Below are 18328 nucleotides of genomic sequence, written 5' to 3'. Positions count from 1 at the left end.
CATGTTTCATTTACCTCAAGCAAGCCGGGGCCTCAAGGGGCAGCGGTGTTAGCTCGGGCAGAGCCTCTCATCTGCAGATGACTGAGGATGAGCATGGACTCAGTGCCGCGGGGCGGGGGTGGGCTCCATGGAGCCGTTCTCACGTCATCCCCCTGTGGCGATTCATTACACAGTACTTCACGGCGAGACTCTCGGGGTGACAGCTGCCTTCCGGCTGAGTCTGGCCTGAGAACATTCTGAGGGGACGTACTGAAGCCGGAGTCCCAGGTGCAGGTCACAGATGTTGGCTGTCTCTCATCTGGGCCCACCGCTGCCTTCTGGATGGAGCTCCACTTCCTTGTGCAAAGAATCAGAACCCGAAACCCAGAACAATTCATACGCTACTTTCAAAACAGACCAAGCGGGGGCCTCTTCTGTTTTCATCCACAGTCCAGCTGCCCTGTGGCATATGAAGTTACCCCAGAACTCGGTGGTGTAAGATAGCCACTTCTTCTCTGGAATTCTGTGGGGGCAGGAATTGGGGCAGGGCCCAGTGAAGAGGCCTTGACTTTGCTCGGTAATGCCAGGGCCTGGGCTAAGAAGCCTTGAAAGCCGGGGCTGGGATGGGCTGCTGATGCTGGCTGGCGACGGGGCCCTTAGCTGGGGCTGTGGGCTGGACACAGCCACGCGTGGCCTCTCCAAGAGTCTGAGCCTCCTTGTAACATGGTAGCAAGGTTCCAGGTGTGAGCGTCTTTTAAGACAGAGGGCAGAAGGAAGTCAGTACTGAGATCTGTTTAACACCATATTTGAGGTGGCCAGCAAGGCTGTTGAGGTCGATGGAGGGGAAATAGATTCTGCTTCTTGGTGAGGAACAGCAAGGTTCTGGAAGAGTCTGTGGGACTGCAAATGCTGCTGTGGCCGTTTGGGGAGACACAGTCAGTGACTATGCATAGATAGAGTGTTGGGTGCTCTGTTTACACCTCGTTACTGAGGCGGAAGCTGCAGAGAGCTGGGTTAAGCCTTCCTTGCCAGTCCTCCCCACTGCACCGTCCTGTACCCCCACCCCAGACCACTGAGTCCTTGGGAAAACTTTACAAATCAGGGCTTTGCTGATGCATTCATCTGCTCAGTCTCACAGCTTGGGAAAAACATAAAAGAGGCAGGAAGCAATAATACTGTGATTAAGAAGCACATTCTAGAATGAAATGGAAAACCTGAATCCCACCTCTGTGCATACAGCTCTACAACCTGGGGCAGATGCCTCTTCCATGCCTCAGTTTTCTCATCTATGGAATGGGGGTAATAGAATTTACCCCCATGCCTAATGAAATTAGCCATTCATGGAAATAATAAACCTGCACCCCCACTCAGGTCCCAGCAAGGGCTGTAAGCCCTGCCCCTGCCCCCTTCTGGTCCTGGAGAAGATTCTTTGGCAGTCACAGTCTTTTATTTTGTTAATCATCTCATCAGGGAACCTCTGAGAAACACTAACCCCTTCTACCAGTAAGACCGTGGCTACACAGAAGGGTCTTATCCAGCTGATTTTATCCAGTTTTCTAGGTCTTGTAATCATAAAAAAACAACAACAAAAAATAGCATTTAATAGATTTTCTGTGTTTTCCCATTTCTGAATTAATATGTTGTATTGTCTTGGTTCTAAGATCCTACTGACTCTTATGCCCCAATAATGGGTCCGTGATTAAAGGAGCGAAACTGATACAAAGCGAAGGTCAAGCAAAGTTTTATTTCGCGCCAAGCATCAAGAATCTAACGGAACATTCGGCGCCGCACCTCTTACAAGAGAGGGCGACCCTTCTCTGTTTCACAGACTAGCTTTTAAGGGCAAAGGCCATGCGGTCGGGCCTGGCCACGCACAGGTGGCCAGTGAGATTGTAACACACACAGGAAACTCCACAGTGATGCTAGGTGACCAATTGAGTTACAGTTTACCCTAGTAGACATTTGAACCAGCCTATTACACCTTGATTGGGATCGGCGCCCAAAAGGCTCCCAAAGGGCGGGGCCCATACTCCTTGGTAACCAGGGAGACAGTATGCAGCCCCCCACTGATCGGACGTCTCCACCTGGCCTGACCCACCTTTGTATCTGGGCTTTGTTACGTGAAGCTGGTTTCCGGGACTTGTCTGCAAGTAAATCCCCTGGGGGAAGGGGAGCAGGGACAGTTTCCAAATAGGTCCTTACACTGACCAGAAGACCCTCCACTGATTTTAGAACCTAGAGGCAGTGGGGAGATCAGGAGCACTAATCTGTTGTAAATTACGTTCCAATCTCAACAGCACAAATCATAATTAAGGAAACACATTCTGTTCATTAGAATTTAGAAATATTGGAAAACACAAATGGGAAAATTAGAACCTCTTATGACACTTAAGAGCTAGGGAGACACCACTGGCCAGCTGGTCTGGGGCATAAACTAGGATTATCCTGAACAAACTAGAGTCTCCACGCCGCTCATCTAAAACCCTGAGTTACGATGAGCCATGAACCACATGCTGGGGACTTGGCTTCCGTTTTTATCTCTTGGCATACAGGCAAGGGTATTTTCACATTGTGACCTTTTTTCACTTTGGGACCCTTTTTATATTTATTACTATGTTGGGAATATCTTCCCAAGTTATTAAAGCAAGATTGTTTAAAGTATGTTTACTGTAATTATGAAAGTAATACATTTCAACATAGACATCTTTTAAAAATATGAAAAAACACCCAGGGAATAAAAATCACCCATAATGCCATCACACCAGAATTTTCATAGTTAACATTTTGTCTGTGGTTGTGTCCGTTACATGTATTGTCTCTAGTTTTATTTGTGTGGTGTGCGGTGGGAGGAATTAAAGCTTTGTGCCTGACTTTGTTTTTCTTAGGTAGTTGAACATTTTCATTAATGGGTACATGGTATTTTATCATGAGGGTGAGCCATAATTTAATCAATGTACTATTGAATACTTAGGTTTTTAAGAAGGTCTCCACTTTCATAACACTGTGTTATTCTTCTAAATAAATCTTGACTTATACCCATAGTGTTTTGTTTTTTGTTTTTGTTTTTAATCCATGAGTGTTTTAATAGGATAGTTTGGTGTTCAGTCCAGAGGTACATGTGGTAACTGATTTGATCCTCACAACGTCCTTACAAGGTTTATCCTCACTGGATGAGGAACTCGAGGCGAGGAAGAGTGAGTCCTGACAGCTAGAAAGTGGCCGCAGCCATTGAGCTGAGGCAGTCAGTCATACCATAGTCAAGCTGCCTGTCAGAAATAAGATTGGATTTACGTGGAATGGAACTGATGGCTGGAGTGTATGCTCTCTCCTCATATCTGTGGAAAGTCACCAATCTCTCTGACTATAGGAACAGCCACTGCTGGGAGCCTGACACTAAATCCAAGGAGGGACAAAGTACTTGGTGAGTGAGTTCTCTCACTGAGTGGTTCCCTTGCGAGATCCAGGGAGGCCCAGACCCTGCCTGGATCTGCAAGGAAGTTTCATCTTGTGAGGGGCACGAGCCTGGGAAGAGGATACGGTTGATGGGAGTAGGAGTAGGGAGTAGGGAGTATGGTAGATGGGAGTGAGGTGCTGGGGGAGGGAGAGGCCCCTTCAGTCTGGGGAACAGAAGGATAGAGAATGCCTTATGGACAGTATAGAACTGTATGATATGGTAGCCACTAGCCATGTGTGGCTATTTAACTTTAAACCAATTAAACATAAATTAAGAATTCAGTTCCTTGGTCTCACTAACAACATTCCTTTTCTTTTCTTTTTTAAGATTTTTTTATTTGAGGGACAGAGAGAGCAATAGAGAGGGACAGAGGAAGAAGGAGAAAGAGACTCAGGCAGACTCCACACTGAGCATGGCACCCGACGTGGGGCTGGATCCCATGACCCTGAGATCACAACCTGGGCCAAAACAAAGAGTGGTTTCAACTCTGCCACCCAGGCGCCCCCCTCACCAGCCACATCGCCACTTGTGGCCATGGCCTACCACACTGCACAGCACAGGTAGAGAACTTCTCTGTCATCACAGAAAGTCCTGGTGGACATCGCTGGCCTAGAATCCTGCGTATGGCATCATGTGACCCTGGATCCAACTGGCTGAAGCAGAGACTGCTTTGTCAACAGGACATGAGGGAGGTCCCAGGCCTGCGTGGTGGCCTGGTTCTGGGCAGTGACTGGTGGACAGGGCTGCTCCCTGTGGAGAGTGGGATAAGAGGGGCTCAGTCCTGGAGCATGTGGCACGGTCTAGGGAGAAGGACACCCATGTGTAGACTGGGCCCTGAGCGATGAGGGCTGCCCACCAGCTCTTCCTGAGAGGCCTGTTCGGAGTGGCTCCCCATGTCCTTAGGGCAAGCACCATCACCCAAGGGGACTTGGGGGATGGCATGCTCCCTGTAGCCTCAAGTCTGGCTGTGCTGCCTTGAGTTTTCCCTTTATTTCCTTATCTCGGCCCATAGGTAGGGGTGCTCCCTAGAGAAGAAGCAAAGATAAACCAGAGTTGAGAGAACTCTCCATTGGGAAAAGAGTTTGCAAGGGTTCTTAGCTTCTGGAGAGCAAGGATTTAGAAGCCAAAAGTGTTGGTAAGATTGGGGCGAAGGAAAGGTTTTAAAAGAATGAATCCAGGTTGCTATGGGGCAGCTGCCCTTTTAGGGAAGAAATAGGTCTCATCTTAATATAAGGCTTCTCATTTCTTTTTTTGCTTACAAAGGCTCTTTGGCTTATAAAATCAAACCGTGGATTTCCAGACATCTGAGCGCCTTGGATATACTTTTCACACCCCACTGCCAAATTGATCAAAGCAGCTTGGCTGTTTTTCTGATCAATCATGGAAAAACATTGCTCCAGAATGTTCCTTGTATTCTTGGCAGAAGGTTGGCCATGCTGTGTCCAGCCCACCTTGTACCAAGAACCACAGGCAGCAGCTGTCCACCTGGGGACAGCTGGTCACACCCCCATGCTCTCTGCCCCCAGGGTGATTGTTTGCCTCGGAGGTGCTCTCTGCTCTGGTACTTGGTCTGGTGACCCCGTCACCTTCGGCTGGAATTGGGTTTATCTGAAGAAACCAAAAACCCTTGTCTGCTCTTGGATGAAGCCCCGTGGCATCAGTGTCCGGAACTGTTCATGACATGAGATTATTGATTTATTATTATAGTTTTACAGATAAAAGTAACAACTCCCTAACTCCCACGGGTGCCTTAATACAACAGAGATGACTGCAAATTTCAATTCCTTTCTCCCCCTTCATTATTCATTATTTCCCTGAGCTTTCGTTGTTGTTGTTTTTTTCATTCTTTATTATGGACAATTTCAAACATCTATGAAAATAGAACAGCGCTCAGCCAGTGACCACAGCCACCAACCCTTAGCCAGTCCTCGTTGAACTATATCCTGACCCACTTAGTCCCCCCTATATTATTCTTTAACAGCTTTATCAAGGTATAATATACATCCCACAAAAGCTCCTGATTTCACGTGTGCAGTTCAGTGATTTTTAATGAACTTGATAGAGTTGTGCAGCCCCTCCCATAATCCAATTGTATTGGATTGGTGTATTTCCATCACCCCTGAAAGACCCCTTATGCCATTTGCTCCCATATTATTGGGAGGCAGACCTTCTACTGTGTGTTATCTTGTCCATTAATATTCAGCATGCATCCAAATTGCCGGGTATCCTAGTCACTTGTTATGGTGGCATCTGCTCGGGCTGTTCCTCTTCCGCTTAGGCCTAAAAGCAAAGCCCTGGCACCATGCTCCCTGTCCGCAAAACCCTGGAGAGCCTGGGGGGAAGTGATTACAGAGAAGAGGCCACACCCCCTGCCTGGCAGCCGTTTTTTTACCCCAGGAGCGCCCTTGAGACTTTAGCTCACCCCCCCCCCCCCCCCCCCCCCCCCCCCCCCGCTTAGATCTCAGTTGACCACTGAAGGCCTGTGCACTTGGAGATCCAACAGGGACATAGTCATGGTCCCCCTCTGTGTGCCCTGGGGTCAGCTGCGTACACACTGAGGAACAGGGGAGCAGGGGTGGCCTCAGCTGGGATATGAGCTTAAGAGTCAGCTTGTCTCAAACTAGAGCATTGCTCCGGCGTGACCTACAGCTGGCATGTGCGTATTCTACACACTTCTTGATGACCCCTGGCTTCCGGGTTTGACGCCTCTGGGATCTCTCCAGAGTGATGCTTCTACTAACTTCCTCTACTCCCCTGTCCACCTCACCCCCCTCCCAGGTGCAGGTGATAGGGAATGCCCCTCCTCCCCCAGTGCCTGGGACACAGACAGGTCTCGGACTGCAGTCAGCCATCTGTTCATTCACATACTCACCAAATATCCTTGAGGCACCCAGGTAGCATCTAGGGTTCCTGGCCCTGCAGAGACAGCTGAAGAGTGATTAAAACCCCCATCATCAAACCCCCATCATCGTGGGGCTTACATTCAGGGATGACAGCCAAAACTAATAATAATAAATAGGTAAAAGTAAACAGCTGCTAGGCCATGATAAGGGCTCTGGAGCAGAGTAATTGAATAAGTCGCATTTACAAATGATAAAATCTTTTTAGAATGCAGTATATGTTTAAGTATGAGCCAATCTTTGAAAAGAAAAAAAAAAATACATATGTTCTTTAAACATACCTATGTGGAAAGAAATACTCCAAAAGGCGAGGGGTGGTGCTTATCTTTGAGAAACGGGATGAGAGGTGATTTTTATTTTCTTAAATAGACACTTGCATAATTAATTTTCTATCATCAACAGGTATTGATTATATAATTTGAGTAACTTCGATTTAAATAGGAGACTTAATATGAACAGCATTCTTTTTTTTTTTTTTTTTTTTAAGATTTGATTTATTTATTTGAGAGAGAAAGCAAGACACAGAGCAGGAGCAGGGGGAGGGACATAGGGAGAAGAGGAATCCGCACTAGCAGGGAGCCTAAAGCAGGGCTCCATCCCAGAACCTTGGGGTCATGACCTGAGCCAAAAGCAGATGCTTAGCCAGCTAAGCCACCCAGGCACCCCATGATCACCATTCCTAACAGGCTGTTTCTGAGTTGGAGTCCCAGAGCCCTGCTTCCAGTGGGAGGGACACTGAGGCAGAGTAGGATTTCCCTTTTATCATGCAGAGTTCTAGGCCATGCTCTGTGCTTGCTTGCAGGGGGTTGGGACAAAGGATTCAAGTCCATGCTGAAAACGGGCCAGGAGCTGAGAGAGGGGCTGTGATGAGAACCAAGCAGGTCCTGGAGGCAGAGTAATGGCTAGTTAGATTCAGGGCCTGCAGCAACTCTGCCTGGCTTTGTGACTTGAAACAAGTTGCTTAACTCTCTGTGCTTCATATTTCCTCGTCAAAAGGACAGTGATAATTGTACTGGGACTGTTGTGAGGGTGAACTTGTTTAACAGTTGTAGAGCACTTAGCCCAGGGCCTAGACAGAGGAAGAGTAAGAGCTTAGAAATGGTAGCACTTGTCATTTGCGGAGCAAGTCAAGGAGGGCAGTGTGACATCACAGACTGTGACAAGAGAAAATATGGCAGGAAGGAAATTCACGTGAGAAACATAAAAGCTGTGGGGACTGGACACCCCCGCTAGCCATGCTCTGTGTCCTCTCTTTGCGAGCCCCCATTTTCCCCTTCTCCTTCCCCCCAGAGGGTTTGTCCCTTCTCCCTTCCTGCCCCCACTTCCACCAGTCTCACGGAGGGCCAGCTGCTGAGCAAGAGTACAATTCAGATTTCTCCAGAGCACACCGAGAAAGTTCCTTAAAAAAACCTTAGAGGGGGCGCTTGGGTGGCTCAGTCATTATGGCGTCTGCCTTCGGCTCAGGTCATGATCCCAGGGTCCTGGGATCGAGCCCTGCATTGGGCTCTCTGCTCAGCGGGAAGCCTGCTTCTCCCTCTCCCAGTCCCCCTGCTTGTGTTCTCTCTCTCTCTCTCTCTCTGTGTCAAATAAATAAATAAATCTTAAAAAAAAAAAAAAAAAAGAGGAAGGAAAGGTGGGCTGTGCTTCCCTACCCCCAACCCTGACCCATCACCACCTTCTCAAATGCCCCTACAGGACTTCTCCTGCTTGCTGACTTGGGAGCAGACACAGTGACCCGGGGAGGGACACGTACTAGCTCAAGCCACCGAGGCATGGCAGCCCGTCCTTCTGGAATAGGCTCGCTCTTTACAGAGTCTTGGGAGTCAGGTAGACCTGGATCTGCTTCCTGGCTCCACCATCTACCATCTGTGGCAACTGACCCGCCCCTGGCCCGGAATGGGCATGGTGCGACCTCAATATGGACGGGGGCAGGGCCAGGGTGACATGAGTTAGCATCCTACCAGCTGGCACCTAGTAGGTGTTCAGTAGGAGGGGGTGCCTGTCACTGCTGTGGCTTCCTCATGCCGAAGGGCTCCCAGTTCACTCCCTGGGCCTCCATGCCTCCTGCCCGGCCTCTGCCAGCACTTCTTTCGCCCCTCAGGGGTTTCCATGGCACTTAGCCTGCAGACCCGTTCAAGCTCTATCATACATTATTATATTATATATTATTCTTTTTATTAAAGGTTTTATTTCTTTGAGAGAAACAGAGAGAGAGAGCGCGCGCATAATCAGGACAGAGGGAGAAGGAGAAACTGACTCCGTGCTCAGCAGGGAGCCTGCCATGGGGCTGGATCCCAGGACCCTGAGATCAGGACCTGAGCCGAAGGCAGACGCCATAATGACTGAGCCACCCAAGCGCCCCCTCTAAGGTTTAACCCACTGAGCCACTCAGGTGCCCCAAGTTCTTCAAAATTTCTTGTGATCTTTGGAAAACCCGGTACTTTTCCTTCTGAAAAGTTTATAATGAATTTGTGATGGCGTAAATGTGGGTGTTTATCTGTCTCTTCCTTTATATTGTAAGCTCCAGGAGAGCAGGGACTGTCTGTTACGTTGATAATGATTCTGTCAATAGTGCCTAGCACAAAGGAGGTAGGAAATCATTTTTGAATTGTATCAACAGAAAGGAGTGTAAGTCAAAACAAACAAACAAAAAACACCCCACCCCAGCCATTCCTCTCAGTCCTGTTCACTTCGCTGAGACACATTCACTAGCCAGTGATGAGACTGGGGTGTCCTCCGGAGATGCAGCTCCCAGGGCTCTGGCCATGGCTGCCATGGCAACGGGACGCTGCAGGTGCTGGGGAGCGTGCGCTGCAGCGGGCAGGCACAGGTCCAAGCCCGGCGTGTACTCACTAGCTGGGGGATTGGTGCAAAGCTGCTTCCTGTCTCCGTAGCTCAGCCTCCTTTCTGGGAACCCGCATTATAAAATGGGTGAGTAGTTGTAAAGCACTTCGAGCTCAGTGCACCATGCGTGGTCAGCGTTAGGTACTGCCTCTGGGGAGCCATGCCATTAGGCTCTTCTCTTCCTGGTTGAATCTTTCCATCCCCTGTGGCGTCTCCACATTGTCTCAGCTGCCCCTGGTCCTCCCTGATGACCCATTTCTCAGGGAGGTGACCACCCCCGGCCCTGTCCTTCCACTTTCATTCCTAGACAAAGCCGCGGGGCCTCCCCTAGTAACAGCAGGAGCAAGAGGCAGAGGACGTTGCTCTTGTTCTTGAAATTCAGTCAGCCACAGCAGAGACCAGAAAATCGGGTCAGATACTGAAAGAGAAACGAGGTAGAGAAACTGACTTGGAAACCAAACAAAAAATGGTTTCAGTTTGCTTCAGTATAAGCACCAAACCATCAAGGTTGCTCCCTAATAAATGTCAGTTGTGCTTCTCTGAACCTTTCTGATACGAGGATAGTTTGTGACACATTGAGTGTTCTATCTCAGTAGGCTAAGTGTAATCTGATGACCTTTGCCAGCGAAGTGCAGGGGTGACATGGGTGACATGATGCTTGCCTAGATTGCCATCCAGGCTCTGTGGTGGAAAATCGATTAGGGACAAGGGGAGCATGGCCTGGCCTGAATAACAAGCAGAGAATGTTCTGGCTCCATCAGGAACGAGGTGTCTGGAAACCTTTACACCCCATTCTCTGGGAGAGCCTGAATGCCAGAGCCCCCTGGGTAGTTAATGAGCCCATTCAGCCAACTTGGAAAGGTGTTTGAGAGTAGCCTCCAAAAGTCATTCATTTTTTCTGCATGCCAGGCATTGTGCTAGGTTCCCAAGTGAAGTTTAATGAAAAAGCACAATTCTCTTCTCAAAGCACTTGAGGCCATTAAGGGAGGGAGACGTGTTTTTTGTGTGTTTTTGGTTTTTGGGTTTTAGTGCAATAGAGTGTTGTGGAGGATGACAGGATGACCCCAGAAATCATTCATTCACCTGATGCTGAATTCAATACCTATCATGTTCAGGGCACTCTGCTGGGAGCAGAGTCCTTAGAGGAGTTGGGAGAAGGATAGTGAACAAGGTAACCAACAAGAAAATACACATTTAACCAACAAACAAGGAGATACAGTATGAATCGCAAGGGTTCCATCAGAGCGAATACTGGGACCCTGAGGGGCAGCCCGTGAGGCACCCTGGGGGCCCAGTGTGTCTGCAGGTGAAATGTCAGACACAAAACCCAGAAGCTATAAAAAATGACACATGGATTTGACTGCATAAAAAACTTTAATTTCAGTAAAACAAAAAGACTAAAAATAAAGGCGATGGAAAGACTATATTTGCAATCTCTTTAATAGGAGATTAATCTGATTAATAGATTAATTAGAATATTTTCAAATCCATAATAAAAATATAAACAAGAGAAAAATAGGCTGAAAATACGAACAGGCAGTTACCAATAAACTTACAAAAAGGTATTCAACCCACTAGTAATCAGGAAGATGAAGATTAAATAACAGGATACCATTTCCTTTTTTTGTAAATGCTGATAGTAACCTGTGCGGGGAAGCTCCTCTTTTTCTGGATTGCATTTTGGCAGCAAACATCAAAATCTTCAATGAGAATATGCTTTCAGTTAGTCATTTTGATGAAGTCTTAGAATTTAAGTGAGGTTCGGTGGGGTGAGGTCCGGAGCTGATGACCAAGAAAGAATTCTTGAGACATCTTTGGTGCAAAATGGTGGTTTATTAAGCACGGGGACAGGACCTGTGGGCAGGAAGAGCTGCTGCCTCCCGGTTGTGAGGAGTGGTCCATTATATACTTGTAACTTGGGAGGGGGTCAGGGGTAGCGTAAGTCTCTAAGGAATTTTGGAAGCAAGGTTTCCAGGACCTTGAGGGGCTAGCTTTTGTTGGGAAAAGGTTATTTATTACCATCTAATAAAACCTTAGTGATGAGACCCTTCAGATATGTATCTCGGTGGGCCATATGCTTGGGGATGATTGCCAGCACATATCTTGGAGGGTTTAGAGATAAAGGAAGTTTCCAAAGGAATTTTTATTCTTTTTCTTTCTTTCTTTTTTTTTTTTTTTTAAGATTTTATTTATTCATTTGACACAGAGAGATCACAAGTAGGCAGAGAGGCAGGCAGAGAGAGAGAGAGGAGGAAGCAGGCTCCCCGCAGAGCAGAGAACCCGATGCGGGACTCGATCCCAGGACCCTGAGATCATGACCTGAGCCGAAGGCAGCGGCTTAACCCACTGAGCCACCCAGGCGCCCCAAAGGAATTTTTATATGTTAAAGTAGACCCACAGGGTCCTGGTTGGGGGTGGGGAGCGGTCAGGCTAGGATTTCCTTTTGCTCTTAGCGAAGTATTACGGTGGAAGCAGATGAATCCCTGGAGGAATGTCACTCTGCCTGTTTTAAGGACTTGTCAGTGGGCTCTAGATAGTAAGGAAATTTAATAACTTCTCTTCTGCCTGTTTTCTACGTCAGTTTCACTTCGGAGAGCCTTTCAGAAATGTTCATACATACATAAAGAGGCATGTCCAAGGATATTCTTTTGCAGGGTTGTGTAGATTAGTAAAAAACGGGGGATTAGACAAATACCCCTTAGCAAAAGGTTGTTTAAGGTAGCGGTTCTTTGCCTTCGACAACCTTTGCCAACATCTGAAGACATTTGTGGTTCTTGCACCTAGGGAAGGGCTCTGCCTCGTGGGTGGAGACCGGGATCCTGCTAACCATCCTCCCGGATAGCCGCCACCAAAAAAAATTACCCAACCTCACATGCCAGTAGTACTGAGGTTGAGAAACACTGGGTCAAATAAAGCCGCAGCCAATTGAAAGCAAAGGGTAAATCTGTACCATTAAAGATCTCCAATTTGTGTCCTTAAAAAAAGGATCCTTTTTTTTTTTAACAGCTTAGTGTATGATTTTTTTTTAATAATCAAGAAAAGAAAATAGCAAATTTGAAAAACCGCTAAATAATCAGTTGTCCCTTGAGGCGGCCAGTTTCTTATGTGTCCTTCCGGAAATAGTCCTAGCCTGGACAAGCGTATTTGGTTTTTAATAAGCTGCAGGTCCTTTGCTGCATGGTCAGTCAGAACCCAGTACACTAATTAGAGGCCTGCTTGAGACCTCCATCTGAGGACCCCTGACATCATGTTCTTTGGATTATTCCCCCTCCCTTGTGCTTTTGATGGCATTTTTTATTCATGGATACAGAACAGAACTGTATGCTGGGGTACGGAGGGGGGGGTGGATTGGGGGGATGGGAAGGAGCCTGCACCTAGAGCCTGATATCATCGGTGAGAGAGACGGGGATCCAGAGGAAGTAAGCTGGGGAGGGTTCTCTTGCACGTGGGTGTTAATGAGGTTCCCCAAGAGCTGTTTGGCGGTGATGGCCAGCGGGGGCTTTAACGGTAAGGTGGGGGGAAATTTCTGCCCACCGCAGGGCAGAATTCAGAAGTTAGAAGCATATCAAATTCTTCTTCCTGCCTGCCCACGGCCAAGCGAAGTCATTTATGAGCCCACCTGCATCTACAAATGCACTTTGCAATCACTGACTCACCCCATCTCTGACTTTTTGAACAAGACTGGCTTTCATCTCCTAGGCTTTTCCAGAAAAGCCTCATACAGTTGGGTCTGAGACCTTTTGATGTTGGCTTTCATCAGCTACTTTTCTTTCTCCTGCCTGTCTCCCTCACTGAAACATTATTCCAAGGTCAGGGCAAAAACCCCCATGAGAAGGTGGGGTTGGGTAACCTGCCTGCATCCATCCCGGGGTTCTTGAAATATAAGGTGTCTGGTGCCATCTTCAGTCAGATGCCGGAATGCTCAGTGGACCAGACTTGGCAGGTGCATGGGAAGATCAAACCTGCTTGAGGGAGTGTTTGAGGGCACAGACTGCAGGCTGCAGGTGGTTTCTTCCTTGAGGGACCCCCACCCAGGCTGAGAACCCAAACAAGCTGCCTGGCGCCTGGCTGGGGAGAGACTAGGATGTTTTAGTTGCAGAATTCTGGCGGAGGAACATTCCTCTGGTGATGTCACCCTGCCTCATCTGTGCAATTTAAGCCCACTGCTGCTTCCAAAAAAATCATCTCTTCCCGCTAGTAAGAACTCCGATAGAACGAAGTCAGAAACGACACAGTTTGGGGGCAAAGGGGGTGGTTTCAATGTGAGATGATTCCAGCGATTCTGAACAGTGCCACAGCAGGGGTGTGAGACCCTGACTCTGGGTGGAGGGGACTCATAGCATTCCTTTTAAACCCCCGGACATGTGTGCTAGAGATTTTATTCGCAACTTTCATGGCAGTTTGATATAAAAGAACATACCTTTATGAGGGGAGCTAGAGGGCCCCTAGGGAAACAAGTTAGTCCGTTGGATGGATCACATTTAAGTTACTCTGAACAGAACCACAAGTGCCTTCCATTCCACTGTGTTTTTTATTTGCTTTTCTAACTGAAAACAAGAGAGGTCTGAGGGGGCCCTGGTTACAGCGAGGGGGGCGTGGTAGGGGGAAGCCATACCCCAGGGCCTTTTCTCCACGATGGTTTGGCTTGCTCATTCTTCTGCACCTTTCTGGCTGCCCCCAGAGTATTGATCTAGATGACTCAGGGGTCTCCAGCATTTGCAGAGGTTACTTGCTGGCCTAGAAGAGTTCCGAAAAGTTGAGATGTCAGTTAAAAAAAAATTTTTTTTTTTTTTTAAGGTGCGCTGGCCAAGATGCTGGCCAGCATTCACCCAGTAGGAATGGGTGAATTATTGGACAAAAAGAAAGATTTAGTTGCATGCATTAGTGTATGCCATCTGTGGTCTAAATGAGACTTTCCAAAATTGGGATTCTTTGAAGAAGAGCAAGTGGTAGGTGGCTTTAGGCCAATCGAACTGAATTCTGGATGTCTTCCTTCAGGAGAATGTTTTCCAGGCGGATCTGAGATGGTTTTGTGGTAGAGCAGTAACATCCTTGCTGCTACAAGGTCCTCAGCCCTGGGAACTCAGAGGGGAAGACCTGCACAGACCCCCCTATTCACTGGGAAACTCCCACATCTCTGTGTCACCATGAGAAAGAGGTGACTGTCACAGATGAAGAGTTGTACAGATTAGTCTTTGCATTAAATTAGACACAAATTTGCTTCTCCCCCTAGGAATGGCCTTGCATAATCCTGAGTTCTCTGCATTTTAAGGTGGGCCCTGAAGGCCCCCCTTTCTGAGAGGGGTGTCAGCAGGAGGTGGGGAGACCCATAGACATGGGGACTGATGAGCAGCCCTGGTGATCACGCCCAGTGCTGGGTGAAGCAACCCTCCCCTTGGAGCTTTAAAACAACCTCAGGGCATGAATCATTATATTATATTAGCAAGCCTGGCTGGCTTGAGAGGAACCGAAAAAATGAAAATACTCATGTTGCTCATTAGCAACGGGGACCAGGCAAATGTCGAGGGTCCCTTTGTGTCAGAGTCCCTCCGCTGTTCGGATCCGGCAAGCAGAGCACTCCTCGCGCCCGCCTTCGTCTTCCACTAGACTCTCTTCTCGCCCTTGTGCCTGTTCTGAGGAGTTTACCAGAATGGATTAAGGGTCTTCAGAAAACAGAGTATGTTTCACACTAACCCTTTCAACCGGTATTAGCTCCATTTTATGATTCAGTGCTTATGATAGACTCACATTTTCTTTTTTTAAAGATTTTATCTTATTGAGAGAGGGAGAGTGAGAGAGAGAGAGAATGAGTAGGGTGAAGGTCAGAGGGAGAAGGACTCCCGCTGAGCAGGAAGCTCGATGTGGGGCTCGATCCCAGGACTCTGGGATCATGACCTGAGCTGAAGGCAGAGGCTTAGCCCACTGAGCCTCCTGGGCGCCCCGACATTCACATCTTCTACAGCAGGTTTCTGCTGGGCCACATTTGAGACCAGATGGTTCTTTGTTGTGGGGACTGTCCTATGCATTTGGGGGTGTGCAGTAGCACCCCTGGCATCTACCCACTAAATGCCCACAGAAACCTCCCATAGTGGTGACAACCAAACGAGGCACTGCCGAGTGTCCCATAGGACACAAAGTCTCTCTGTCGCACATCTTTGCTCACTGTTCTGTAGGAAAGCAGCAGTAAAAAATCAGCTTTATCCAAAATTAGGTGTACTTTTAAAATTGGTCCCAAGGTTTTCCATACATTTAACCCTGTGTGTGTTAGTGGTTTGTTCCCTACATGGGGTGAATGGGATTTTACTCTTTTTGAGCGGCCCTCACAAAAACTCAGAATCTTCTCTCTCCTCTTCCATTCTGCTCTCCCATGGCATTCATTTGTTGCTAATAATCTACCAGACCTCTTAATTCATTAATTTATTAATTCTGCCCAGTCATTCATTTGCAACAATATACTGGGTGAGCTCTCACCACATGCCCAGTGGTGAACAGGCAAGCCTTGAGTAACCAGGATTCCTTTGTGTTTCATAACATGTCCTCCTTCCTCGGCTTGCCTGTGAGGAGGGCTTATATTCTTGGAAGGCAAAACTGTAGCTGACACGGAGGAACGGATCCCTGGAGTCAGACAGACTTGGGTTTTGAATCCCACCTCCACCGCTGATGAGCTGGGTAGTCTTGGACTAATTACTGAACTGGTGTACCTCAGTTTCCCAAATATGAACATGGGGGTGATATCCTCTCCCTGGCAGATTTCTGTGAGGCCTCCAGGAGATCATGTACATTGGGCATCAGTAAATGGTAGCTTACCCTCCACTAGCTGATAACTTGTGACATAGGAATCGCCACCTTTGTGGGTCAGAAACCGTCCAATATTGGCAACTTCCTACAGGTCCACCTAATAGAGAAATAAATGGAATGATTCTGCTTGGTTATTTTCCTGCGTTCCTGCCCTCTGTCTGAGGCAAACATAATGCACTTCAGCCTTAAAAGCGCGCGCTCTGGGAAGTTGGCCCTTTCCGGCCTCACGGCTAGTTTGTCAGGAAATCGCCAGAAGTGCAGCAGTTCCTCGGCAGGCTGCTGTTGCTGGTTCCGTGGGCGTCCGTCGTGGGCGGGCCTGTGTCTGACGTGTCTGTATCTCTGTCCCAGGTCACGCTGCTGATCGCCTTCATCTGCGTGAGGAGCTCTGTGTGGTACAGCTACAGTGCCTACAGCTACTTCCAAGTGGTCACCATCTGCAACTTGATAATGATCCTCATCTTTTATCTGGTGCACCTGTTCCGCCTCTACCGCTTGCTCACGTGCATCAGCTGGCCCCTGTCGGTAAGGGGGTGGCCTGGCCCCATTCTGGGCTCTCAGAGGTCAGGTTAGGAGCTGGGGCCCTGAGAGCTGACGGAGTCTGTCCCATCCGCCCTTCCCCCACAGCCGCCAGCATCATCTCTTCCTGCAGCAGCCCTGAACTGCTCACCGTCTGGCGGGCATCGCTGCCCATGTCCCGCTGGTTTCTTCCAGGGACAAGAAGGCTGTGCATGCGCTTTCTCAAGGGACAGAAAAGGGGACATCTGTGTGCATGAGGTGGGAGGAGGAAGCTGATAAAGGCCATGGGTGGTCATACTGTTGTGACAAGATTTTTCATTTAAATGGGACAGTAGAGTCCGAGGAAAGATTTCAGAAGTTTCCAGGATGTTTTTCTTCCCACTCTATTATTTATTTAAATAGCCTGATAGACATGTAGTTCGCATGCCATCTGATTGCCCATTTAAAGTGTATAATTCAGCGGATTTTAGCATACTCCCAGAGTTGTGCAAGCATCACCACAGTCAATTTTAATTTTTAATTTTTTTTTTTTAAGATTTTATTTATTTAGTCAGAGAGAGAGAGAGCGAGAGTGAGCACAGGCAGACAGAGTGGCAGGCAGAGTCAGAGGGAGAAGCAGGCTCCCCGCGGAGCAAGGAGCCCGATGTGGGACTCGATCCCAGGATGCCGGGATCATGACCTGAGCTGAAGGCAGCTGCTTAACCAACTGAGCCACCCAGGCGTCCCTCACCACAGTCAATTTTAGAACATTTTCCTCGCCTCAGAAAGAAACCCCATCGCCTTGAGCCAACACTCCCACCTCTCAGCTTCTCCAGCCTGAAAGCAACCACTGATCTACTTTCTGTCTTGTGGATCTTCTTCTTCTAGGTATTTCCTGTAAGTGGAATCACATGTGTGCTCTTCTGTGACTGGCTTCTTACACTTAGCAGAGTGTAAGATAAGCATGGCTTACCTCTGTCATAGTGTAGTTCAGTACTTCGTTTGTTTCATAGCCAAGTCATAGTCCATTGGAAGGACAGACCATGTCTTGTTTATTCATTCATCATGGATGGACATTTGGGTCATTTCTACCCTTTGGCTGTTATGACTAACACTGATGTGAACATTCATGTTTACAAGTCTTTGGTGTGGACATGTTTTCATTTTGCTTGGGAGGATACCTGAGAGTAGAACTGTGGGACCCCATGCTAACTATGTCTCATGTTTGAAGAGCGGCTGGACTCTTTTCCACAGTGGCTGCCCAGTTGACATTTCCATCGGCAGTGTATGAGGGTTCTAAGTGTCTCCACAGCCTTCTCAACACTCATTATTTTCTGACCTTCTGATTTTAGTCATGCTAGCGAATGTGGAGTGGTAGCTCATGGTTTTGATTTGTATTTCTCTGATGACTGTTGATGTCAGTCATCTTTTGAAGAGCTTCTTGGCCATTTGTGAATTTTCTTCAGAGACAAGTCTGTACAGATCCTTTGGCTGGTTTTGGATTTGGTTGTTATTTTATTTCTTAATTCTCAGAGTCCTTTGTATATTTTAGTCCCTTATCAGATAAATGATTGGGAGACATTTTCTCCCATTCTGTTGGTTGTTTTTCATTGTCTTGATAGTGTCCTTTAAAGCACAAGTTTTTAATTTCAATGAGATCTAATGTAACCGCTTTTCTTTTTTTGGTATGTAAAAAAGTGGGTATAAAATCTAAAAAACCATTGCCAAATCCAAGATCATGAAGGTGTGCCTCTATGTTTTCTTCTCATAGTTTGTTACATTTAGATATTCTGTCTGTTTTGAATTAATTTTCATGTCTAGTGTGAGAAAAGGATTCAACTTCATTCTTTTGGAGGTA

General features: G+C 47.6%; 2 protein-coding genes across 4 annotated transcripts in view; one reads left to right on the top strand and one right to left on the bottom strand.

Annotated features, from left to right (window-relative positions):
- The window catches only part of CMTM7 (CKLF like MARVEL transmembrane domain containing 7), a 58007-nt gene that overhangs the window by 27864 nt on the left and 11815 nt on the right, over nucleotides 1-18328 (top strand). For 2 of the 3 annotated variants that reach the window (XM_032320317.1, XM_032320148.1), the window contains exon 2: nucleotides 16324-16497. In XM_032320317.1, the coding sequence (XP_032176208.1) occupies nucleotides 16324-16497 (174 nt within the window). Of the gene's footprint in view, nucleotides 1-3871; nucleotides 3994-16323; nucleotides 16498-18328 lie in introns of those variants that run through there. The other variant, XM_032320233.1, reaches the window with a different exon arrangement.
- The window catches only part of CMTM6 (CKLF like MARVEL transmembrane domain containing 6), a 48927-nt gene continuing 45289 nt past the window's right edge, over nucleotides 14691-18328 (bottom strand). The window contains exon 4 of the mRNA XM_032320032.1: nucleotides 14691-14810. Coding sequence (XP_032175923.1) covers nucleotides 14781-14810 — 30 coding nt within the window. The 3' untranslated portion in view covers nucleotides 14691-14780. The remainder of the gene's footprint in view (nucleotides 14811-18328) is intronic.

This window comes from Mustela erminea, chromosome 1 (genome assembly GCF_009829155.1).
Source record: "Mustela erminea isolate mMusErm1 chromosome 1, mMusErm1.Pri, whole genome shotgun sequence".
NCBI lineage: Eukaryota > Metazoa > Chordata > Mammalia > Carnivora > Mustelidae > Mustela > Mustela erminea.
This window is presented reverse-complemented; position numbering and strand designations above follow the sequence as displayed.